The sequence below is a fragment of the Misgurnus anguillicaudatus genome, chromosome 11, assembly GCF_027580225.2.
Source record: "Misgurnus anguillicaudatus chromosome 11, ASM2758022v2, whole genome shotgun sequence".
NCBI classification, from domain to species: Eukaryota; Metazoa; Chordata; class Actinopteri; order Cypriniformes; family Cobitidae; genus Misgurnus; species Misgurnus anguillicaudatus.
This window is the reverse complement of record NC_073347.2, coordinates 36728622-36755950: the sequence shown is the minus strand read 5'-3', so window position 1 is coordinate 36755950 and position 27329 is coordinate 36728622. Positions and strand designations below refer to the sequence as shown.

The 27329-nt window shown below is 36.8% G+C and overlaps 1 protein-coding gene across 4 annotated transcripts in view; it reads left to right on the top strand.

The window, feature by feature from the left end:
- The window catches only part of adgrb3 (adhesion G protein-coupled receptor B3), a 200083-nt gene that overhangs the window by 84094 nt on the left and 88660 nt on the right, over positions 1-27329 (top strand). For 2 of the 4 annotated variants that reach the window (XM_055169582.2, XM_055169581.2), the window contains exons 3-8: positions 7513-7623; positions 9856-10017; positions 12849-13013; positions 18384-18548; positions 23605-23769; positions 25522-25623. In XM_055169582.2, coding sequence (XP_055025557.2) covers positions 7513-7623; positions 9856-10017; positions 12849-13013; positions 18384-18548; positions 23605-23769; positions 25522-25623 — 870 coding nt within the window. The remainder of the gene's footprint in view (positions 1-7512; positions 7624-9855; positions 10018-12848; positions 13014-18383; positions 18549-23604; positions 23770-25521; positions 25624-27329) is intronic. The other 2 variants (XM_055169583.2, XM_055169584.2) reach the window with 2 other exon arrangements.

Below are 27329 nucleotides of genomic sequence, written 5' to 3'. Positions count from 1 at the left end.
AAAGTTAGCTTTGTCTAAGTTTATTCAAAAATGTAGAGACAATATGAATAGAGAATGAGCAACCCTTTCATTTTCAGGTGTAATGTTCTTTACGGATAAAATACCATTTGAATTTTAATCTTACTGTAATAACACTTAACTAAACTACTCTAACTCGCAAAACGTAGAGCGGGTGGCACATGCTCCTGACCTAGTGTATCTAATATAATAATCCTACAGTGTTTTTTTAAATACGTGTACAAACTGTGAGATTCATTTGTTATATAATCAGACTTTTTATAGCATACTTTGCAAATCAAAGCAGTGCTTGAGACATTGTTAAGATCTTTTCTGAAAAACTAATTTAACCCATCTCCATTTCGTTCTTAGCAGTCTGATGTGATTTTGTATTCCTATGGAAAATTCAACACAGATTTTTCATATCCCAAGAGAAGCGATAGAGCAAATGAGCTATAATGTGTTTGCAAATGGAAACTAATACTATGAGACATAATAACTGTACAATGTTTTACATAGTCCAAGAGCGAGTTCAGATTTGTTACAGACATCTGTATTATATATAAATATGTCTTGGTACAAGAATATACTGTATGTAGTCATGCTTAAAATGTCACTATTTGTAGCTGTGACTATATTGCAAGTAAATATTTTATAGAGAGCAGACTTTGATGCATTTTACAAGATGGTCTTTACTCGTCCGGTCTGATGTTACTCTACTAGAGAAGCTATTCACTGAGCAATCCTTTCAATAGACCTCCATGTGTGTTTTGCAAGATTACAGAGAGCAAAGGCAACCTTTGAAATATCCAACCAGTCTCTCTCTTTTTCTCTCGCTCTCTCTGGATCATTATCTTGTGTGATCATTCATCACCTTCCTCATTTCATGCAGAATTTCAACATCATCATAATTTAAAAGGCTCTCAGTGCTGTGAATATGTATGTTTTTCCTTCATGTATGCCTTGGTCTTGTGTCTCTTATGCATGCATCTTTCTTGTGTTTTTATGTTCCTTCTGTCTGTTCACTGAACGCTGTGTTTCTTGTTTTAATCCAAATTATGTTACAACATTATCCTTTAAGAGTGTTGTGCACACACTATAATAAAATTAAACATTTAAGTTAGTTGAAAAAGTTAATACATGTGATTATCAATTCAAAAGATGATCTTAAAATGAAGACATGGTTGCATGATTTTCCTTACAGTAATTGGATGGCAAGGACAAACCCTTCATTTGACATGTTATTTTACATGATATAATCAGGTATAGTTGATACAATACAAATATGAGATGTGCATCTAAACTTTTTTTAAAAGTAATGAGAAACCAAAGTGCTGTAAATTGTATTTTAGTCTCGGCACAGAAAGTGAAATGGAGTCCGCGTAACGCAGGGCGAATCCCTTCAGACAGCATGTCTCCTATTTTTCAAATCATTGTCAGAGTAAAGAGCAGGCTATCCATCCCCATCTAGCTTGGTTAAAGGGGTTGGGTATAGATAGCTGTCTGCTCAGACATCATCTATCACGGGTGGATAGCGTCGCAGAAGTGCACGAAAATCCCGATGTGTGCCGCATCACAGGCTGAACATTTGTGCTGAGCTTTGTGTGTCCCTTTTTCGTGTTTGATCACAGGGTTGCTGGCTTTGTTCTTCATTGGCACTGAAGCTCATATGACGCTATGGACAGCGCTAGCTGCACCTGAGATTTCTTAAACCATAAATCAAGCAGGGACTGTTTTTTTCCTCTTTTTTATGGCCCTGCATCAACTCACTGAATGTGTTTTTTCTCAATAGTTCAAAGCTCAACTCTATATCAAGACCAAACCGGCACACGGGGTCTGAAAAGCAAGCATGTCATTGAATAAAGTACACTGCTAGTAATCTGTGCTAATGGAGAATATTTATGGTGGTTTCTTAAGGGCATTTTACTGTACTGTATGTCACATCATTTGTTTCCTTTTTCATTAAGGTCTCATTACAGAAACATTTTACCATGTTCTCATTATTTATTCTTTGTTACTTTTCAATTTTTAGATCATTACTATTTCTCAACATTTTAGTATACAAATCTATTTAGTATAGATGTATACATTTTTTGTTTCATTCTTGCCTCCGGTCCATAAGAAATGATCACAGAATGGTCCCTAGTTGTGGGTGGACCCAGTTCATATTAGTATTCAAATTCCTGCATGTTTTAAAACCAAAACCAAAATGCCAAAACATATTTTAGTTATGCTTGTACTGTGTATCCACTGTTGGATATTAGTCAGAGAAACACGAGTTTTTCATTTCTAAATTTCTTTTGGGCCAAAATAAGCAAAGTATCCCCCTGAAGTGCTGTTAGTAATTAACGCTTGTGTTTTATCTGATGCTCTGTTAGATGGCAGAGGTTTTATGTGCCGTCACATCACCCGGAGAGAGACGTGTTCTTCACAGATATTCACACATTACAGCATCCGCCAACAGCTCTGCTTTGCTGATGAGCTCTTTATCAGTTTGCTCTTATATGTGAATTGGCCTTTGTGATTTTAATCCCTGACATCAGCGGTTTTAAGCAACATCTCCTTTCTTGTCTGTATTATTATCATGTGTAGGGCTGGGATAAATGATTATTTTTTTAAACGATTAATCTAGCAATTATTTGGTTTTTTTTTCGAAGCATCGATTAATCTAATGATTCATTTTATCAGTCCGATTCGATTTCGATTCAATTCGATTTTTGGTTATCTCCCCATTAATTAACCAATAGCAATTTATACATGTTGATTTACATATCTGAATGAAAACATGAATTCCATAACTTTGCAATATGTTTATTGCTTTTAAAATTTCAAAATAAAAAAGTATTATGAATGAGTATATTATTCAAAATAATGCATTCTTAGTCAGAGGTAGCATTCAATAAAGCGTTTGCAGTGCATACTGTGCAGTTTAGTAACAGTATAAAAATCTCACATTACTTTCTTTTACATGCATTTATGAGCAAAACCTCTTCAATGTGCCTTCTGCTCATGGGTTCAGTGTGCATGCTTGTTAACATGGGCGTTAAAAAAAAAAAAAAACACGCGCAGCTTACGCACTGCTCAGACTTGCAGTGTGAGACAGGTGTCTGGAGCTACTCGCGTTGCTTCTACTCTACGGCGCCGCCATGTTGGGTCTGACGAATCGACGCACATATTTTGCAACTACGTATTTTTTGCGTTGATGACATCGACGTGTTGTCCCAGCCCTACTCATGTTTGTTGTAAAACCCCCTTTAATTTACCAGACAGATAGGTGGAACTCTTTTGGATAAATGTTAAAGCCAAATATCAAAATTACCCCATGATTTACTCACAATCAAGCTATCTGAGATGCATATATCCATCATCTTTCAGGCAAATACATTTGGAGTTATTTTAGTGAATGTCCTAGTTTTTACAAAATTAAAATGATAGAAAAACAGGGATCAGGGAACAACTTCTGGCTTTGAAGCCCAAAAAAGTGCATCTATCACACAGGATTTTATGAGAAAAATATCCATATAACTTTATACACTATAATAACTAGCTTCCGGTAGCAACACCATTGTCCTCACGAGATTGATTGTCCATGCATGTTCATTGAAAACACATAAAACCATCAACTTTGGATCAATAAGAAAGACCTAAATTGTGAATCATCTCTGATGAGGAACATAATACACGTTTTCACAACCGTGCCAAATCGATCTCGCCCCAAACATGACACGGCACAAAGGGAAATGTGATTGGTTGATTTACATGTCAGTCATATGGCCTTTTGGGTGGTCATTAGCCATTCAAAGCACCTATTGTTGCTAGGCGGCACTAATTATTGCTTGCTTACTGTGTGTAAAATAATATGGTTCCCACACGAATTAAACCAGCATCTTTAAATAGTCATTTCCTCTTTGACAACTTTTTTCTTATTTCTCTCTACTTCCTTTGACTCACTGTTGCCGTGGTAACATGCCGTCGTAGAGATGATGCTGGAAGATTCATTAGGTTTCTGTATCGAGAGTTTGTGATTCTCCATCGAACAATTCAGCTTCAATCAATGTAGCGCGCTATAGTTTACCGTCTCTAATGAGAACATTTCTCTATAACCACATGAATGTATTCTCTCCAATATTGAAGTATATTACCTATTGTCCAGAAACATTTCATTTGCCACCCCTGCTGAAAAGAGCACCTTAGACCCAATCTCTCAATTTGCAGGGTGTTTTTCTGATCTGGTGCTGGTTTAGTGGTCTGGTGCTGGTCTTGTTGGTTACATGAGGACGTCTTGCTGGGTTCCAGTATCTACAATGAAGCAAGTACCAGTTACAGCCATATTGGTAGTAGTACTCGAAATCTGTCAATCTTGCCTTGACCTCAGACTAAGAGGACTTTGGATTTTATCTGAAAGACCACAACTGCCTTGATATCACTAAACTGTCACTGCATTTGATTTATGTGTTAACATCATTGATGTGATAAGAAGTAAAACGTTCTGCTTCAAATGCAGTCAATAATAGCCTTATTTCTAATTCATTTTTTTGTCATGACCCAGATCAGAGATCTGTGAGAGATTGAGTAAAATGTCATCAAAATTAATTCAAATGCCTATAAGATTCAAGAAATGATTGCAAAAAGTATTTATGAGATAGATAAGATGAATATTTAAAAGATAAATATCTTTCTCTAGATGTAGATAAAATGGCTCATTCTAAGGTAATAAAAACATTTTATTACGGTTCATTATGTAATGTTTCTTTATACACCACTGATAATATTATATTGCATTTCTGTCAAGAGATCTTCCTAAAATTCACACATTGGAGCTTTAACGGTGTATAAAGTATATACTGTGATAAAAGACGAACGTACAGTACATCCATTATTTTATTATTTACTCAGCTCTACTACAGTAAAACAATGACTCTCATACTATAAATATATATCAGCTATATTGTATTAAAATATATATAATGATTATGTCATCATTTACTCACACCCTCTCAATAATGTCACAACAAAGGTGGTAATGCAGCACGACGCAGGTGTGCATTATTTTCAAATAATTCAAAAGACCGGAGTCAATAATTCCTCTTATACCGCAGTTACCAAGACATTTTGCAGGTCAGGTGTGCGGTTATCAAAAAATAATGGATACCTGTGGAACATTTCTCAACCAATCAGAATAAAACATTCAACAGCCCCATGGTAAAATGATTTTTATACCACGGGTCTGTTGAATGCTGTATTCTGATTGGTTGAGAAATGTTGCATGGGTGTTGATAATTTTTCTGTAAACCGCACACCTAACCTTTCTTAAAAATAGGCACCAGAGCAATGTTTTTGGTAACCGTGGTATAAAAGGAATAATTGACCCCGGTCCTTTGAATTATTTGAAAATAATGCACACTCCGCATCGCATTGTGCCATATTACCACCTTGGGTGTGGATTATTTTCGAATAATTCAATGGCTCTTTATCAATTATTCCTTACATACGGTATTCTGTTCTGGTTCTTACACAAAGCTACCCAACACAATCTCATGGCAATTTGTGCATTTTTTACGAGGTAACTAATTCGTACGACCACAATTGTATAGTTTTGTACAGTTACCCAAAGTTTAGGGGTGGGATTTCATTATTGTTTTTTTCTATTAATTATGTGTTTTTGTATAATTCACTTTGTATGAATTCCTACAATTTGTAAAATACCTACGAATTCCCATGAGATCAGGCTATCAGAGATTTCAGAAGACTTAAAATATAAAGAGTTTGGTTACAAAACGAGATAACTTTAAAAAACATGTTTATTATTATGTTATCATGATTTTATTGAGTTATCTTTTTAGTAATGAAGGCTTACATCAAAACAAACCAACTGCAGTTTTATATTAATTGTAATGCAGATCAAAAAACAAGATTTTAAAAAGTTTTAATAAACAGAGTTATCTGGTTTTGAAACCAAACTCTTCATATATTTCATAACTTTTGTGGTGCTTTTGGATCTTAACATCACTAGTCCCCATTCTCTTTTATCAAATGTAAAAAAGGTCCAGGATATTCTTCAAAATCTCACCTGTTTTCTACCGCTGACTTTGGAACGACATGCGGGTGAGTAAGTGATGACAGAGTTTACATTTTTGCGGCGAGCTGTTTCTTTACCTGTTTTAGCAAGCCCTCAAATGTGACATGAGGACTTTCACAGTAGGACTTATTTCTCCACCTATGTGCACCGTTGTATATTAAAACATTCAGCTGGGCTCGCTTTGCCACCAACACCAAGGACGTTATTGATGGCTGATGTTGTAGTGTTTCGACAGGTGTATGACTTATGCAGTGTGTTCTGTGGGCATGGATAAAGCAGTAATAGCTGAAGTGATTTTTGTCGTCTTATTTATTATGAGTTCTGGAGAAAGTAGAAGTAGAGTGGCAAGGCTTTGGGCCATACTGGGTCAAGGACAGAAGCATAAACATGTATGACCAAATGGCTCTTGGTGCCCGAGGCGTGAAATCTCTCATAACTGCATCGTTTTCATCGTGGCTTATACTGTGGAGTGACTTTGACCTCAAACCTTGGCTTTTATTAAGTATTCAGATGTTGTTTCCTGCTAGATTAAATGTTTCCGTTTTCTGATGGTGGACAGCACCGCATGGACATGAATTAGACACAACCAGAAATGACGTTGTGGTGTTTTTCTCTTACATCAACAGTGTAATTCCCAATTAGCAATGGAAGCATGGCTGTGTTTTATTTCTTCTGATCTGTCTCCCATCTGTGAGACATCAAAAACTAAAGTCAAACAAATGTTAAACTAGAAAGATGAAAAAAGTGACTCAAAGAGGGGTTAACAGTGACACGTTTGTACGGACAAAGCTCTTTGAATTATTAATTGATTACGATAAGAACAAAGACAAATTAGCCATATTGAATCCAATATAAATGATGCACGGCTTTCGAATTACATTTGCAAGATAATTCATCAATTTTGATATTTTGTTAGATATACCAGCACATAATTCTTTTACTAATTCTGGGTCTTAACTAACTAATTATTCCAGAAGCCTGGATCTGTTGCAGACACTGTGGATCAATCTAGCATGTCCATGACACCACGCCACACCCCCCTTCCCTCCCTTTGCCACCCCCTACCCTTCCTCTGTGGCTTTCAGATGGCTTACACATTTTCCTTTTTCTTTTTTCTCTTTGGTTTATCCGACCGTGGCGGGAGGGGTGGGCTACTGAGGTCTTGTTAAAAAGTTTTGCATGCGTTTTTGTGCTTGTACGCTCAATTAATCCTCGCAGCTCACCACTGATAAGTCGTTCTATGCACTGTTCTTTGCATTCTTTTAAATGATAAAGATTAAAGTCCAGAAAAGTTGTCCATGTGTGGTTTGCATTATTTTTTAACCATGTACTGCGAGCGACTCTCTACATTCTGCCAGAATTGTGCTCTTTTATTTCCTTTTCTCTCTCTTTTTGTATCCAAGCCTAGTTTTCATGAACCTTTATTCTGTCCCTAGAATATGGAATGATCGGAGAACATACTGTTAAAAGTCAGCGGCCAAGATCAGTACTTGACACAAAGAACCTACAGGAGCGAGATGAGTCTGCTAAATTTATGGCACAAACTGGTAATTCAATAGTTATGCTTCTTTCCTTTCCTATGTAAACTAAACTTAATTTTCATCTTAAGTCACTTGCATGCTCTCTTATGTACTGCACTTCTTAAGTGACAATGTTTATTTATCATTTACTTTTCTATCACTTTATAAATATGTTGGGGAAAGGCATAATTGGCCACATCTGCATACATGATTGGAATTTAAATAAAAGCTCAATGAGAGCGACAAACAATGACTAAATTCTTGTTAGCGGAGCCAAAATAACCCTGATTCAATACCTATAAAGTGCCAAATTATAAACAAATATAAATGAAAGTGTTGCTTAATAATGATTTTGGTAACACCTTACATTAAGATTGTGTTTTCAGTAGATCATGCATTTGGTGTCGTGAACTAACAATGAGCAGTTTTTATTAAACATAAACTTATTGAGTAGCATTGATCAGTGTTAGTTCGTGTTAATTTCAAATGCATTAACTAAACTTTTCATTTGATTTCATGTGTATGTAAATATATATAAAATATGATGTAAAGGAATTGTTCATTGTTGAATCGTGTTACTGACTGTATATAACCTTACTGTAATGTGTTACCTATTTTAATTTCTGTTTTTCTGCATGTATTATAGATGACTGATAGCTGTTTTGGGGAGGGGCTTTAAGCAGCCATCTTATTTTCCGTTCACCTTTTGTGCAGCACTTACTATCATTTGATTTGCAAGTCATCGTGCATCACTAAACCTTAACAACATTGTTTCCATTCCAATCTGTCTCTTTAAATGTTCATTCATCCTGCATTTAGTTTCTTATTATCAGATTGTCTGAGTTTGTTGTACCACTACATCCACAGTTGATCCACCTTTCAATCGAATACAATCACTGAGGATGACAGGAAGTTGTCATAAATCCAAACTCGAAGGTCATACCGATAGATACTCAGCCATTAAAACTGTCTTTCCTTTTCGAGAGCATATATGATTTAAAGTTATTTCTGGTCAGTATGCTCTTCAGACTGTGTGTAGAAATTTGGCTTTGACACTCAAAAACGAATTAAGTCATTGGAGGGTCTGAATCCAACATTTTCTTTGTCATGCTTATCCCTTTATTCAGCATCACATGGCAATTGGATTGTTATATTGTGAAAGGTCTTGTTAGAGTTTGGTTCGGCCATGCAATTGCTCATTGGGAATTACACCTGTTCCAGAGTTCAGTTTTTAGCGTACAGATGCACAACATTTGACTTGAAAGCAGTTCATGCTTATAAACCAACTAAGTAAATAAATAAACAAAATAAACTTCATGTACTTTTATACCAGCGATCACTGCCAGAGATTAAATTCACAACACAGTCGGCAAATCGTAATCTTTGCTCTGAAATCAAACTGAATTTTTAAAAGTTCAGATAGTGAATTTCTGAATGTGAGCGAAATTGCTGTGATCTGCTGAATATGTTGGGGGGAATGCAACCCCGTCCATTTCTTCTCTATTTCTAATCGAAAAACAGAAAGGTAAATTTAGGTCCCGAGGTCTCTTCTGCTGTGGAACTGTAGTTAGTAGAAAACTAACTCCCATCAAAAGGTCATTCTAACTTTTAAAAACCATTTTGCATGAATTCTGCATAGTTTATTATAATTTATATATTTATTTCCATCTATTAATTTTGTTCACCTTTCTCTTTCAGTTTATTCCATCAAATTGGTTGCATGCTTTATGAAAATATAAATATGAAGTTAAGCCCTGGTATTTTTTAAATGCTGATAAAGCTCCCATTATGATATGACAGTAAACTGATATGATCCTGCTTTGAATGACTGGTTTTAATATGAATACTAATCATAAATAATCATAAATATTTTTATCTGCCAGACCTGCACAGTTGTGCTCCTATTAAAGCTTTAATTTGGATCAAATGCATATAAAGCACCTAAATGGAGGTCGCCCAAAAGTTTACAAATGATAACATCATGTGCATTCGTGCAAGGTTGCAACCGAGTCCTCCAGAAGCACAGGTGAGCAGCGCTGGACGCTTTTTCTCCAGGACGACCCAACCCTGAATATCACTCAGGCAGGATCATATCAAACACATGAAGTCCCCCATGAGCCCACTTTTGCCCCCTTTTAATACTCGGTGTGGCCTCTTGTGTAAATTAGCGAGGCCCTTACTGCTCCTACTGGCTCCGACCCCTCGGGGTGTCACATGACCGTGTTACTGCTTTTAACTGGTGTCACCCTTCTCCTACAGGTGACCCTGGTGCTGAGGAGTGGTCCCAGTGGAGCTCTTGCTCAGTTACATGCGGTCAAGGATCGCAGGTGCGAACAAGAACGTGTATCTCACCTTACGGATCACACTGCAGCGGCCCTTTAAGAGAATCCAGGGTGTGCAATAACACTGCCCCCTGCCCAGGTAGTGTTAGCCGCAGGCTCTGGACTCTCCCTCAGTGTCTGTTATGTATCTCTCATCCTTTAGGGAAGAAAATGTTTCTTTTTGCTTCGTTGTCATCGCTTCAAATTTCTGTTGATTTTATGTTAGATGCTTTATCATTATTGCATACTTATTTATCTTTGTGTCTGCTCGGATATTCACGTTTATCACTCTTGATTATTTTGTCATTTATCTTGCCATGAATTCGTTTTTACGTTGTTCATTCACATTTTCGTCATCGTTCACTCTTCTCAATGTGCGACCCAGCCAAGGTTTGTTTATACAACACATAAATGAACTTTAAGGTTCATCTGGTGAAGAAAATGTGCGAGAAGGAACCTGATTTACCTTAATTGTTTTGAAATCTTTGCATTTAATTGTTCAATTTTGGAGGAGGCATTTTGATAGGGCCAGGTTCAGTGATGATGTCAACAGCATTGAACCTGCTGTCACCAGCTAACTGAGTATTTATCTTAAGTAAAACGGCGTAAAAAGGGGCTTTGTTTTTTTTCTTCGTCGTGAGGTCTAAAAATGCAGTTCAGCTCTTTTGGGACATTTGGCATCGGTAGATAAATGCAGTTTACACATCACCTCAGCAGCATTGAACTTATGTCACCAGCTAACTGGATTTTTATTTTAAGCAAAAGGGCATGAAGAGAGATTGCTTACACCATTAGCTCTCAAAATGGCAATTCAGCAGATTTAAGACTTTTTGTGTTGCTAAATCAATCTGCTTTACACAAAGTTAGAGATCTACAGAATTTTCATATGACTTAACATAATATACAGTACAGTACTATCTTACCAGCACATGTTTAAAATATCTATATGTGTGGAAATGTTATCATTGCTGGCTTTTTTAGTTTGCATGACCAAAATGAATCAGTAAGTTTTGCTGTATCTCTCTTCTTTTACATAAGATGCACTTCCTATACATCTAAGACCCTTCTTACACCTGGTCACTTGCACATGCGTTTTCTCTGATTGGATAGCTATCCGATCGTAAAAAGACCAAGTGTAAATGCCCCCAAAAGACGGATTTAAGACGGATCACTCAAACCACTTTGACAAACCATGCATTTCAGACAAACTGACATATGTCAGCATTTTACTCCTCCCAAACGTAAGCATGTCACTCCCACTTTGGCCGGGAGGGAGACAAACAAACAAGGACAACACGCTTGTTGCTTTATAGGAGGTAAAAAACTTTCTAGAACCAATAACAGAGTCCAAAGAAATAAAACTTTGAGAGAGCGTTTTGTTAAGTGCTTATCTCTGGACCTGTAAATCATCACGCCGTCTCAATCTCTTGCTGCTCTGTACTGTGCACTCCAGCCTTGGCCTTTGCAGTAAGTGCTGCCTTTTGTTGTATAAGCTTCATCTTAAGTTTTTTTAAGGCAGAGTTATGAATAGTGCATTTTGTGCGGGAATAGAAGATCGGATCAGCCAAGATGCATTTATGTGTACAGTTTTAATAAATCTGATAGCTATCCGATCAGAAAAAAACATGAAGTGACCAGGTGTGAAAAAGCCCTAAGATTTAAGATAGTGTTCAAGTTTGCCATAGTCTGCAAAATCTTTCTCCAAACTGTGAAAGAAGCTCAGATATGGTGTTGGAAAAGCCTCGTAGGCACATTTAAATGACATGCGGCTGGACCGCCTGACCGGACCTTAAGGGAATGAAACTAAGACCCTTGAATACTCAAATAAAAGCATTTCTTTTCCCTCTGGACTTGCATGGACAGCAGCTTAATTCAGCCCAACGCTTTTATTTTGAGGACGAGTCAGTACTTACATCAATTTGCTGTGTAATGTAGTGAGAAAAGAGCATTTACAGAAATATACCAGCATCCCACTATTCACATAGATGACATCTATTTGAATGGATGCATATTGGAATAACAATTGAAGAAAACTCATCCCATAATCACACATTAAACTGTTTACTGGTTTTGTAAGAGATCATTTTAGTCCAACTGCTTTTGCACTAGGATCCAGTTTTCACAATAAACATTATGGTGGCGACCTAAGACATGTTTCCATATTTATTGTAAAAAATGTCTTTGACATAAAAAACAACAGATCTCTCTTTTTAAACCCTATTCAGTTTGTCCTCCTAACAATGCCAAATTATACAGTTGCATTTTATTATTTGCATTTAGCATTGCAGAACAGACACGTAGACTACTTTTAAATCATCAGTTCAAATATAATAGCCAAAAAATGTCTTAGAAGGTGTTTGCTCTCACCGTCCTATATCTCCTACCATCCTATAGATATAAATTCAGGCTTTCTCTTAATGGCAAAGTCATTGAGCAGCTTTTTGGAAATGCCTGCTGCTCCTGAGTGCTTCAGCGCGAGTTTGTTTTTAATTAATGCTCTTTGAGTGGGATTGGAGTTTTCATTATACACTAAGAGCATTAGAGAAGGGGATTTGACGTTCGGAGGGGGGAACAGTGCCCGCCAGTCTTGACACTGATGACTGGATTAAACCGGAGTAAGTGCACGCCGAACACGCACCTGGGACTTTGATAAGTACGCTGAGAGAGCCGAGACCAACTCGGCAAAGTCCTCCTGGCACGTCTTTCATCACGCAGAGACAAAAGAGTGGCATCAGCCGTGGTGCTGCGAATGGGGGCGCTCGGGGAAGGTAAATTGTGAAGGAAAGGGGACCCGATGCAGTTGTTTTGATGCATTGCTGTGCCGAAACAGCTGCTGATAAACGGGTAACCGTAGAGTCGGTGCTGGAGGTGTTTGAATGATGGTGTGGGTGCGTGCATGCATGCGTCTTAACTCTTGTCCTCTGTTGGCAGTGCACGGCGTGTGGGAAGAGTGGTCTCCATGGAGCCTGTGCTCCTTCACCTGTGGGCGGGGTCATCGTACCCGAACTCGGATGTGCACTCCGCCCCAACACGGAGGAAGAGCGTGTGACGGACCGGAGACCCAGAGCAAACTCTGCAACATTGCTCTCTGCCCAGGTGTGCCTGCTTAAATGTTTTGAGTCTTGTCTTTTATCATCTTCTCATCTTTCCTCTCTGTCTTCTACATCCAGCACCTCCCGTTGCCACAAGATTCTGTCTTTTTCTAGTCACTCTCTAACCGTAATCAATTTTGCTGTAAATTGAAGACCACTCCACTAATTTGGACACAGTTGCGAGCCACCGTCCTCCGAGAATGATTTGGCGAAATTAGGAAGCCCCTCAATGTTTGATCCCATCTAGAAAGAATCAAAGCTCATCTTGCATTGAGGTGACTCAAGGGAGAAGCAGCAGCTGCCAGTGGTGAAACATTACAAGATCAATTACAGAATAGTTTATTACGCCACACAGATAGGGAATGGATACGTTCACAAGGCCTCGTGGCATGTTGAAAGCATCCGTGTACCCAGCGCTGTATGAAGGCACCGCTTCAGACTTAGCACATCACGGCTGAATTGAAATCACATAAACACGGAGAATTGCATATGAATGATAGGCACTTTAGGGATGATTTGGTTTCTATACGCTCAAAATGTTTCGCTTTGCCCGGATAAGTAACAGATTGCACAATCTTCAGCAGCTTTGTTAGTCTGGAGCTTTAAAGTCTCATCCTATTCAGCAAAAAAAGAGGCAATTAGCCTCTCTGTACACCTCTGTGTTTTATTTTATAGCGCCTGTTCGCTCTGCGCGTAAGCTGTTGCCAAATTTTAGTTTGCATATTTTGGTCCGATGCTTTTAAAGTTGACCTCAGATCTCGTGTGTGATGAAATACCGTTTGCACATTTTTTTTTCTGGTTTGAGATTGGAAGCATTAGAGCTGTTAATATTCAGCTTTTACCAGGTTATGTTGGCTAGCTGGCAGTCACTTACTCAGTATTATTGCCTTTTCCCAGGGTTAATAGGGTTATTTTGGCAGATAGTAGCCCCGATTTTAAATATACTCTGTCTCTTTCTGTATTCATATACTCTCTGCTGTCCTGAATCTAATACATATTAATTAAAACATTTTATAAAATTGCGCATTTTTAGATCTAACAGAAATTATGTTAAAGCATAGATTCTGTATATGAGATGGTGAACTTTAAAAGTGAAGCATGTCATTTAAGTTCAACCAATAGCAAAATATATCTAGATTATATGTGTGCTGGCCGATTTGGCCAAATAATTGTTTTGCGAGAACTTGTGATGTCAGAATTCAGTGGTGAGGATACAGGTGGGCTCGGGTGGACAAGGTCCACTTTATCAGAGGACCATTTTCCATTTTCATGTATAAATAATTGAACAACAATAAAAGTAAATGATAGTACTATGAATAAGCATTTATTAAAGGTGCAGTGTGTAATATTTAGAAGGATCTCTTGGCGGAAATGCAATATAATATACAAAACTACATTTTCATGGGTGTATAAAGACCTTTTTTATAATGAATCGTTATGTTTTTATCACCTTAGAATGAGATGTTTTTATCTACATGCATGAGGGTCCCCTTATGTGAAATTCGCCATTTTGTGCCACCACGTTTCTACAGAAGCCCTTAACGGACAAACATTTTTGTCTCTGATGATGACATGTTTTTCCAGTGGCGACTACTGTAGCTTCTCTATACGTTTCAAAGGCGAAGGCTGAGCAGTGGGCTGAGCCGTTGGTTGCAATTTGCAACCTCACCACTAGGTGCCGCTAAAATTTACACTCTGCACCTTTAAGGTTAATAAACATATCATACTATGGTCTCGTTCACACTGCAAACTTTCAGGAGTGACAACCGCATTAAAATAAGGGAGTGAATCCCCTAAATGTTCGTTTCATGTCTGTACGGAACAAGACTTACTCACGAAAATGTGATGATTGACACAGAAATAACCATAGCAATGCTCTGCCGTCTCGCGTGATAATCACTCACAGCTTTGACCAAAATAATAACAGCATTGTGTTTTGCAATAAACCTCCATCCTGCCGTTGTGTATTTTACACTTTTATGAGGCTGCTTCACAGCGCGCTGTCTTGCAGTGTTGCCAGGTCCTCGTCTTTTTGTACGTAAATACCGTTTTGGCGCTTAACCGTTTATGGCTTTTGGCTCATGAAGCGATCAAGTTTTTGGTGTTAATAAAGTGTGAGGGTCCCGGTCCCAATATTTTGATCTTTGAGGTAAAGGATTTAGATTTATTTCGGTTTATTATTGGATTTTTGTTGTTCGCTGTTTTTTTTAGTGCAAGATCTCGCAACACTGAGCAGCAAACGCTTGTGCTTCTGTCATTTTCTGAACCGCACATACAGAAGACTTTTTCCTCTTCTAAGCATTTATTTTTTTAGAAGAGAGACCTGTCCTGTTTATGATGAACGTTTAAACACTTGATTAACTAGTTAAGTTTGGTTATGTACACACTGTGTTCTTGTAAATTCGGTTGTCACTACCTGCATTTTGTGGGAGTTAATTCGGTTGTAGAATGCGGTTGAGAGTCCCGTAAATTACTGAACTCTGTGTGTACAGAACAGGATTAAGCTTTAAAAGGTGAAGTGACACAACCGAATTAATATGCAGTGTGTACGGGACCTATAACTTCAATAAAATTATGATTTAATGCCAGTTTTCATGGTCAATTGCATGCAGTTTAGTAGTTTTTGCTCTCCTATGATTCATCGGTGATTGTTAGTTCCACCTATAGTAAAATGTAAAGAAGTTATAGTAAGATTTGTGAGGTGAATTTGAAAACAACGAAACAAATGGTTAGACGTTTTTATGAGGTTTCATTAATTCATGCTGCTGTTGTGACACACTGAAACACTTTTGGAGATGGACGGTGGGCACCCTGATGACCTACGACATCCGACAAGATCCGTCACCCAACGAAGACATTTTCAAAAATGTCAGAAAGCTGTGATGCGGCTCTATTATAAAGCAAATACATAAAGAAAACAGCTGTTCCTTGTGGTTAAACTGCGCTTGTTTAACATCTTCAAAGTTAACTGGTCATGATGTATGTCACGTGATGTATTAACATGGCAGATGTAGTACCTCTAAATTTCATTCATACTATCCAGTTTTAATGGTTGATGAGTAGGTACTTCATCTAATTTATTATGTACTGTCACTGTATGCGATTTCGGAGACTCACTAACAGTTGTATGTAAACATTAAGACATAGACCTTAGTGATGCTGAGTGCACCGTGTCCATGCAATAAAAACAGATGGTGGACAGGGCATCGCATCACTCCTGGAAATATTGGATAACAGTCCAGAGGACATCTTCCCAAACGTCAAAAAATGATACGAGCACCTATAACTTTGCTAATGACATCATGCAGTGTTGAAAGACTGTTTTCCACAACAAACCGGATAAAAACACGTACAGTATACGGTTCTCAGTGATTACTGCTCATCACAGTCATTTATCTCTGCTCCCCTTTGCACGAACTGACAGATACACAGGATTATGATTAAAGATAAGGGATAAGATTATCTCCATTATTAACCAGACACCCCATCTCAGACTAATACAGTAAGACATTTAAAGGGGGGGTTCAAGCATGTCATTAATGTTTATAGTGTTGTAATTACTGTATATTTAAGTTATTTTTTCTTTTGAAATGTTGTGCTGCGTTGCATTGCTTTCATGGCAGTCTACAGTATACACACGATGCTTTGCCCACCCTGTTTATAAAGGCCCACCCACTTGAGTATTTCTGGCCTTATTCCTGCTGTAGTTGCAATATGATAAACATTTAACATCTCATTTTGCTCCTGCTTAAATGCCAAAAATGTAAGCAAGTCAAAACAGGCTTTGCAGACACTACAAACCATAGGTAATGTCTTTTGTCTCCAAATTATATCTTTGTGTCTATTTAAATGAACAATGACCTCATACAGTGACTATACAGCTAATGTGTTTTTAGTTCACTTTCAGCTCCGATGATCTCTGTCTATTTTATAATCCTGCTATTTAAACATGATAATCTCTAATGTTAAATACATTTATTATAAAGCCCTCTGAAATGCTTGATTTTGATTGGTTACCTGCATCATCTTGATATACCACAGGAATCACTACACAACCATGAAAACTTGCAGCACTAACATTTTTTGAAGAAATAAAATAAGATTTAGTCAAATATTTAATCTCAGATTAATAGTTTGTTATTAATCCAGATGAGCTGGTTTTTATTTACCCTGTTGGGTTTTTTTGTGCTGGCTGTCTGTATAACAACAGCAACAATATTTATCATTATTATTGCTTTTTATTATAACTGTTTTACATTAAAGTAACATTATTATTATTATTATTATTATTATTTTTCATTTTTAGCACACAAAATATTTGAAATTACACAAATGTGCATATGTTATCCCGGCTTGCTTTATATCCTCAATGTACGGTGCTTAAACATGTTATTACAAAGTTTACTTGAAAGTTGCGCATGAAATTCTAGTCATTCGAGACATTCATGCGTACATTTGCATCATGGAAGGGCTTATATAGCTCAAATTGAGTAAACTTACCAGATTGTTCAACCTCTTTTCTCACTTTCTTCCAAACAAGATCCTTTTAATTTCTGTAAAAGTACGAAGATGTCTCTTGTAGCGATGATGATTGTCCTCTATTGTTGTTTTGTTTTTCTGCCTCCGCTCACTTCCTGTAATCACGTCACTTTTACAGCAAGCTCCTGATTGGTTAACGCGGTGTGAAAATCTGCCAAAGTTCAGATTTTTCAACTCGTTTTGCACCATCCGCGATGCGTCATTCGTGCTAACCGCGCCGCAGGATGCCTATTCGCAACTATAAGTCACTCATTAAAATACTGGATTCTCCACATAAACACTGATCACCTAAACGGTGACTTCACAAGCTTATCATTTACATCAATAATATAAGACTTTAAACTTCTATGACATTTCATTTACAAATATATAAGAAGTTAAAGTTCTTATCAGTTCTTATTCTTTGATAAAGATTAAATAATCAAAATATTTGGGTATTCCTTACTTCATGTACCAAAAAGTTAAATGGATTTTATATGCTTAAAAGGTAAATGAGCTAAGATATTTTAAGTATATGTGCCAAACACAAAATATTAAGTGACGTTTACTTAATTGTTTAAGTAAAGACAATATCTGGATTAATAGCAGCTAAACAGTGAAATATAAACAAGTGTAACGCAAAGCCAAGTTATTGCACTGAGGGTGCTGATGTTTTTTGGGTTGGTCATCCAAAGAGCCCTAGACAGTATGATATTCCAGCCTGTAGTTATGGCCCAGGGAACACCTTTACTGGGATGTTTTAATGTCCACCAGGATCAGGAAACGTTTCCTGAAATGTATTCTTCCTCTGTCATAATTTCTCTCAAAAAACGCTGTTTTGCATGGGCGACCGCAGTGGATGGACAGTGGCAGGAGTGGAGCGCTTGGAGTGATTGTTCGGTGACCTGTTCAAACGGGACACAGCAGAGGAAGAGACAGTGTTCAGCGGCCGCTCATGGAGGATCTGAGTGTAGAGGACATTGGGCGGAGAGCAGAGAGTGCTCCAACCCTGAGTGTACAGGTATGACTCAAAATCTCTTTAAATATACACACAACATGGCCAAAATATATACACCAGCTGTCACTGGGGCGGTAACCTTTCAAACAGTACAGCTATGCACCTAAAGGGTTATATACATATTCGCACCTAATGGTTGTAAAGTGCATGCGCTGATAGATCATTTATGAGTGTATATAAATTTATTTAATTTAATACAGTTATAATAGTATTTAATTTGTTTTAAAGTCCTGATTTTTCAATTTAAACTTTAAGCAAAGCCCTAAATTGATATTAATCAAGTAAAGGTTTTCTCGACCTGAAATGACCCGAAGCACTTTTAACCCAAACCCAACATGCATAAATATTTTTTTTGAGACAAACCCGACAAAATTAGACCTGAGTCCAACCCGACCCAGTGGCAATATTTTTACCCGAATGTAAACGGCACCAACGGGTGTGCAGTCTGCAGCCCCACACACACCTGTCAGAAATATACCCTGGTGGCCTTTGAACCAATTCACCTGCTGTTATTATCATTTGTTATCTGACGACGACACCAAGGTAACTGCTAAAATGTGCATTCAAAATTAATTGACAGGTTTGGCTTAACGAAAATTAACCTACAGTACTGCCAGCCACATGATGTTGCAAACAGAGGAGGGGTCTCGATGCACACTCGTGAGATAATTCCGGTCTTCTCGGGCCGTTCTGCAAAAACACATTCATTTTAAATTACCCGAGGCATATCCGAGGCACACATAAAAGCCGATCGGGTCTTGGGTCGGACCTCTGGTTTTCATATCTAAGTGGACCCGTGAAGACCTTTATAATGCATTTGAAAATATATGTTCTCAAACCAGCAGCATAGAATAAAAACCACAACCTTTTGAATATGACATACTGTAGGGGTTTCTTTAGCATAGATATTAACAACAAGATTTGTCTGGAAATACACTGCATGAACGGTCATAAGGTTTGTCTTTATGTCAGTCATTAGCCACAAGCTTGTGTTGATGATAGCTTATAGAGATGGGTCACGAGTGTTCCTGCTCAATATGCCAGGCAGGTATTTCTCTCATACACAGAAGTCTCTCAGCATGATACTGTACAGCTGTGAAACTCTTGCTTTCCACGCTTCATGATAACAGAGAGCATCAGTTTGGACTTGAAGCGTGAGACACTATTGTATGTTGTAACATCGACACTAAAGTGCTTTTTAGTTAAGTAACACTTTACAAAAGGTTGTATTTGTTAAAGGGGACACATCATGAAAAACTGACTTTTTTCATGTTTAAGTGCTATAATTGGGTGCCCGGTGCTTCTATCAATCTAGAAAATGTGATAAAGATCAACCCAGCAACATAGTTTTGGTAAAACATTCTCTGCAAGCATGTAAAAAATTGCTCATTGAAATATGGCTCCCCTTGTGATGTCAGAAGGGGATCTTATTATAATAATACCCACCCTTAATCTGCACTATTTTAAAGGACACTCAAAAAAATAAATGATCTGTGGGTTATTTTGAGTTAAAACTTACCCACATATGTACTTTGGGGACACCAAAGATTTATTTTACATCTTTAAAAAGTCTTGAAATGTGAAATGTCCCCTTTACACTAGTAAATTTATTAGACAACATGAACTATAGTTTTTCAGCATTTAGTAATCTTTGTTAATGTTAGTTCAATTTACTGTTAACACATACAACTTTTGATTTTAAAAAAATACATTAGTAAATCCTGAAACTAACATGAACTAAGATGAATAAATGCCGTAGAAGAGTTGTTCGTTGTTACAGTATGTCCGGTTATCTAATATAATAACTAATGCTATCAAATACAACCTTATTGTAAAGTGTTACCAATATATCCTTGCATTATATTATGTATTTATTGTGCTTGCTAGAAAGCGGGATTGTACATGTTTGGGTTTGTTGTTAACCCCTACCTATCCACTTGTAGCAAATACAGTAACTTTAGCAGAAGATGCTTAAACATATTCCCTCCGGGGTGAAATCTGCATTTTTGCATTTTTGACAGGGTTTATCTACTAAAACTCATTCCTGGGACCAAAAAATCACTTGGGGTCCCTTTAATCCACCGACATGAAATACAGCACGCGGCAATAATGTTAAAGCAGGCAAAGTCTGCGGGAAAACCATGGACTTGGCAACCCTGATTTACAATTTATTTGTAAAAAAATAATGTTGTGTCTATTTTTGGTATATTTTACATTTAAAGAAATTTGGTGTCCTGCAAATGGTTACTGTAAATGTACTTTTTTAAATATGATAGATTATATGGACTGTTTTCATTTCATTTGTAAAAAAAAATTGTAAAGTTTGCTTAGATACTGAGTCGTTTTTGAACTGGATTGTTACATCATCATCTCTGTTTGAGGTTCTTTGATTAAAGGCTTTTATATAGAGGCATGTAGAGGTCAGATATCTTCCAGTGCTTCATTTGAACCTGGTTATATTTATTGATTTGAGAGTAACACTCCGCCAGCACCCACATGTAGTCTAACTGATAATGTAAAAGTGTCCTTGTGCAGGTGAACACCGGTCCACAGGTGAAAATGACCTCTCTCACGTATGATTTATAGCACAGCAGAGGGAAACGGTTCTTTTTTTACTTTGCAACGCCAAGATTCAACATTTTATGTCATTTATTAAATGCTCGTAAAACATTCTAGAGCCTTTAAAAACTTTACCATAAAATGTGTTTTAGTCCTGGCAAAGTGAGAAAATTTATTATGGTGGTTTACGGGGCACAGTCACACTCATAAAACAGAGACAAATATCTGATCATTGCATGAATCACGATAATGTTTTTTATTAATTAAATCTAAAGAGATTTCTGCCAAAATCTCAGCGCTATAGAGTGTGTCAATATTGATAAGCAGTTTGAATGCTAAAATGTGTGCTTGTTAGTGTTTCACACTACACTTCTCATAATTGTTTTCAGCTTTTACCAAAGTCGGCTCAAAGTTCTTTCATGAACACATAAAGGTTTCATCTCATTATTGAGATTGAAAAGGATGGATTTTATGAAATATGAAATGTAAAAGATGAAAAATAGGATAGGATCCAGACAGCTGCCCGGCCCTAACCCAAGCTAATGTGTTTATCATCTGAGAAAGAAGCATGTGCCCAACTATTTTTACACCTTATATTTCTGTGTGAATTTCTTTCTTTTTATTGAATCTGATCATCAACTAAATGATAGCAAACAGTGGTTAAACATTCACAGTCCAGGGTCAGATGAAGAATGTAAACTTTGGATCTGATGACTGCTTAGACTGCAATGACATCGACCAAACAAATCCTGGGATTTCTCTCGCATGTTATGTCAAATCATCTTCATCAGGTTGAAGTCAGGGCTCTCCGGAGGGCAAACTGAAAATTTTAAGTGTTAGTAATTCACCTTATTAAATGCATATTTTAATGCATCTTATCAGCTTTTGGGTTTAGGAAACAGGAGCAAAGGGATTCACATCCACCCTGCATGATTGTTTAGTTAAAAACATGAAAACCATCATACAGTAGGTTGTATGTTATTAAAGCATACTTTATTTGTGCATTGTTAGTTAAAAAGATCAATACATACTCTATCAATGATTTATGCAGAGGTCAAGGGCACAAACCAAATACATATATTTTTTTCTGAAACATATATTTGTGTCTTACATTTTAAAGGGCACCCATTATATCCATTTTAGAAGATGTGATATAAGTCTCAGATGTGTCCAGAATGTGTCTGTGAAGATTCAGCTCAAAATACCCCACAGATCATTTATTATAGCATGTCCAAACTAACCCTATATGGATAGGAGGATAAACGTGCTGTTTTCATGTCTGTACCTTTACATGTAAATGAGGTGATGCTTTAAATAATAAAAATAATATATTTTAATATCACAATATAATATAATTAAAAACACTCGAATACCACACATTTGCAGTTAATGTTGCACTGAACTTTGTATTAAAATCACACATTTAATAAATACAATTGTGCAATATTATTGAAGCATTATCTATTTATTATTTGAAGCTGTGCTACACACATTTCTTTATATTATTAGACACTAATAGCATTACAATAGGCATGTATTTATTAGCATTAGTGTAATGCATTGCTAACAATGAGCAATATATCATTTAATAATCTTAGTTCATGTTAATTACAGCATTTACTAATACTTTAAAAAAAATCTAATTAGCTAATGCACAATTTTATCGGCATTAACTAACATTAAGAAGGAATGCGAATGCACAGAATCTAGTGTTAGCGCATACATGCACACTTTGGGAAAGATAAAACAATTGCATGGAAGCAATTGAAGAGATTTAACGTGTGTGCACATTCTCTGGACAAAAGAAATGAGATAAATTCATAGAGCATACCTGAATGCACACGTCCCATTTTTGTCTGAAATCAAGGGAAACCCACGAGCAGAGATGTTTGCACATCATATGAATGTAGGCTACTTTGGGCAACAAAGACATTTGTCAGTAAAAGATCAATCTTGAATTCTTAAATCACTTTTAACAGAAACTGTGATCAAGATTTTAAAATACAATAAGTTGACAGTAAAATTCATGTACAGGTCTTGACAGTATTTACTGCTGTTGTTAATAAACATTTAAAGTGTTTGTATGTGGTTTTTGTGTTTATCTTTTCAGTTAATCATCTACACCCCTGCAACACTTTTAAAATATTCATTAGAAGTTAATCTATTTATGCCTTACTAGCATGTTTTTCATGCACCTAAATATGTGATATGATCTATACTGATATACCTGGTACATACCAGCTAATATATGTTGTCTTCATTTGGGTGGTCAGTATGCATAAACTGTAAACTAGCTAAATCAAGTACAATTGCTCAAATTTCAGTCATTTTAGGATGCCAAAGTCAAGTTTAATCATATAAATGTATTTTACCAACAACAAAATTGTGGCCAGTAAAAATTCTAAGTGGCTAGTTCTAATTCTAACACACATTTGATAGTATGTGTCATGCAATTAGCCTAAAAGAAATGTAATTTCATTTCAAATGTCTTTCTGTGTAGCCAATGGTCAGTGGAACCCGTGGGCACCGTGGAGCGGGTGCTCGAAGTCCTGTGATGGTGGTTGGCAGCGGAGGGTGCGGGTGTGCCAGGGCCAGGCGGTCACGGGGCAGCCGTGTGATGGCAGTGGAGAGGAGGTCCGCAGATGCAGTGAACAGCGTTGCCCAGGTAACCCTGCGGATAATTGAGCCCCAAGAGTCAATTATGTCAGAATGGCCAGAAAGGGGTGAATGAGATACGGATGTGGGGATAATTATCTTTCCTGTTCAAAGAGTCCTGGCGATTTTTGCACCGGGTCATTATTGATGCGGGAAATAATGATCGTATACCGCTGTTGTGCGTTTCTTTGTGGAGGGGGAGGACAATTTTGTCCAGTAATGCATGTTTCATGTCACATAAATTAATTAATAAAAGGCCACCGCTTTTGCACCTTTTCTTCTGACAACAAAAATGTAACTTTAGGTTGTGACTAAAATAATCAAAACTTAATCAAAACTATGTTTTACATCTTCATTGTAGCCACCTTTCGACTAGAATGTGTAAAAATCATGTTTGTGAAATCCAGGGTAGAGTCTCAAGATCTAACGATGAACATGAAAGATTGATTTTACTCATTGATTTCAATCATTCACATGACCTTACTCAGGAATTTTTTTTAAAATATCAAGGCTCTCAATTATGTAGGAGGACTTTATGTATAAAACAGTAAATCACATAAAATGACTTTAGCTGGATTTTCACAGTCTGACTGGGTCACAAATGTGCTCTTGGCATTTTATCAACAGCGTCATGAGGTCTCAGACTGAGATGTTTTTTAAACAGTAATGGAGGAATTCACATCTATTCTGGGCTTTTAGCGGCAGCTATGTCTTCATCATTTAGTCCAAGACATCGGAAAATTTAAATGAATGTACAGTTAAAAGGTGTAAAGTGGACTATTGATATAAAGTGTTACCAATTAATATGTTAGCATAACAAAATTATATTTAACATTTATGCATGCACCTTCAGATCGAAAGATTTGTAAGATCATGAGAAACATTTTAGTGCCCTGCGTAAGTATATACAGTAGGGGTGAGCGGGGCACAAACTAATGCGAGGTTAATTGTAACACGGCTACTTTATATATTTCTACAGGGCTGATCAATCTGTGCTTTTGGTCTTTTTGCCTTACTGTCAGAAGATCTCCTGTGAATTTGTGAAAAGTTTTGATGTGTTGTCATTAAGATATTAAACAAAGAGAATTTTAAAGGCATTTTAATCACTGTCTTGTTACCTAAAACATATATCATGTCATCAACTCCTAGTAACTGATAGCTGGGATTGAAAACATTTTTACACAGCGAGGTTAGTTGTCACACAGCCTCAGGTATACAGTAATAATGAAATAAAAACAATGTAAATACTGTTCATCAAAATAATAACTGCTAATACAATAATAAATAACTCACTATTATGATTTTTTTGTCTTAATTGTGCCGCCCTTAAAAAATCTATTGATATGCATTGCTGCTTAATACAAGGACGGTTAAATGAAGGATGATGGATGGATGAATGTGTGGATATCTATCTATTATGTGCAGATATATAAACAATATCCACCTTTAGTATATAGACAGAAATTGATTGAATTATTTGTGTTTAAACAAAAATTTCTAGCAGGTGTAACAACAAACCCTCTGTTTGTTACAATGAAGCCCACCTATGGGGTAACGTTTGCACTCCTGTCACTTATGTGTAGTTGTATGATAACGGTAGATCACACAAACACACTTTAAGTGTTCATTTGTAGCAGAGATGTGTGTGTTGATTGTGTAAAAAATGATTCATCTAACTTAAATATTTTGTGAATGATAGAGACAAAGCCCTGCTCGCCCCATCTGATGTATACCTGAGCATGTTTTTCTTTCTGCACTTTAGCTCCTTATGAAATCTGTCCAGAAGACTACGCTGTGTCCATGCTATGGAGAAGAACTCCCTCTGGAGAACTGGCCTTCAACAGGTGTCCACCCAACGCCACAGGTAAGCACGGCCATCACACTTTGAACTTAAGGAGCTGCCGAACACCGCAGGCCACCTGACACTGCATTAAAGCACACACGCAGACACAATGCAAGAATTGAGCTGTATCACTTTCAAAGAAATTCAAAGTCTGACTTTTTCTGCCCGTTTCTTTAGCATTTACTTTAATGGTGAATGGTTTGAAATTATTCATAAATTCCAAAGCCCACAGTGACAAATGTTTCAGACCCGTGTATTCAGCTGTACTTTTATCTGCCTTTAAATGCTGTTTGTATCTGAGCCTCCACCATTTTGTCAACATCTTTGTAGGCTGCTTCTCTTATTTATGAAAGAGAAAAATGTAAAAATCTGTATCTTTTCCAGCAAGATGCCATGCTTAATATGAGGACTCAGTTTAGTTCTGTCATGTGAAGAAGAGGGAATTTCAATTAATCAAAATCAATTTTCATATTTTTCATTTATTATAACTATTTTTTATATTTTCATAACTACATTACTTTCCGAATAAAACTTATGCAATGCACCGCGAGATGGTGCCGGGGGGGGGGGGGGCAGTTTTAGGACATTTTATAAAATACTTTATTTTATAATGAATTCTGTGTAAGTAAACCTAAAAGAAAACAAGTCTTCTTACCAACAGCACTACTTTGTATTATTTAATGTTTTGTTTAAGTTTTAGAACAGTTTTTTTGTCATAAATTTTCTTTGGGGGGAGCGTGAAGGAATGCACCGTACACAAGAGGCCGCACGCTGAAAAGGTTTGAGAACCACTGCTTTAGAGCATGATAAATAATGCATACAAATAACTAAATCTACTCCCATAACTTAAGCTGTGCTCATCAAAAAGTAAAATTTGCCAACAGGAACAGTAAATAGTATGTATAATATAAATAGTAAATAGTTGTGTTACACATAATACCAATCAATGAATCAAGCTGATGATGTCTTGTCATGTTTATGCATATATCTATATTATATAAAGTTGTATTATTTTGATATTGGCAGATTCTCTTTGATTGGTCTGAGGTCTTTTCGGCCGTAATTGAAGCATTTACAAAGCATTTGTCTTGACCTTTTTGTAAACAAGGGCAACCACAATGGATCAAACAATCTGGAGGGCTACTTTTTTATATAGTCTACTGAAAACACTTTTGTTTCACTTGTCGATGTTTTATCATTGTTTAAAATGTTAACATACAGAAAAGAAGCCATGCTAATATAAAATATGTAATAAATGTGAGCAGGTGTTCGGATGTACGATGTCTGCAGACACGCCGGGTGTAACTTAAAGGGCACCTATTATGGCCATTTTTATAAAGATGTAATATAAGTCTCAGGTGTGCCCCGAATGTGTCTGTAAAGTTTCAGCTCAAAATACCCCACAGATCATTTATAATATCATGTCCAAAATGACCCTATTTGGGTGGGAGCAAAAAAGCGCTGTTTTAATGTCTGCACCTTTAAATGCAAATGAGCTACAGCTCCTCACTCCCTTACAAAAAAGTGAGCACTTTAAGTTAAAATAGATCTGATTAATACAGTCTGAGACAATAGGATCAAGTGGACATAGTATAACTCGCTGAAGGTGGAAACTATGATAATGTAGGACTGTAAGTGGGCGGGGCTTTATCAATATGACCTCACATTGATAAGAAAATCAAAACGGCATGTCTAATGACACTGCTTTGGTTTAATAGGGATTAAAA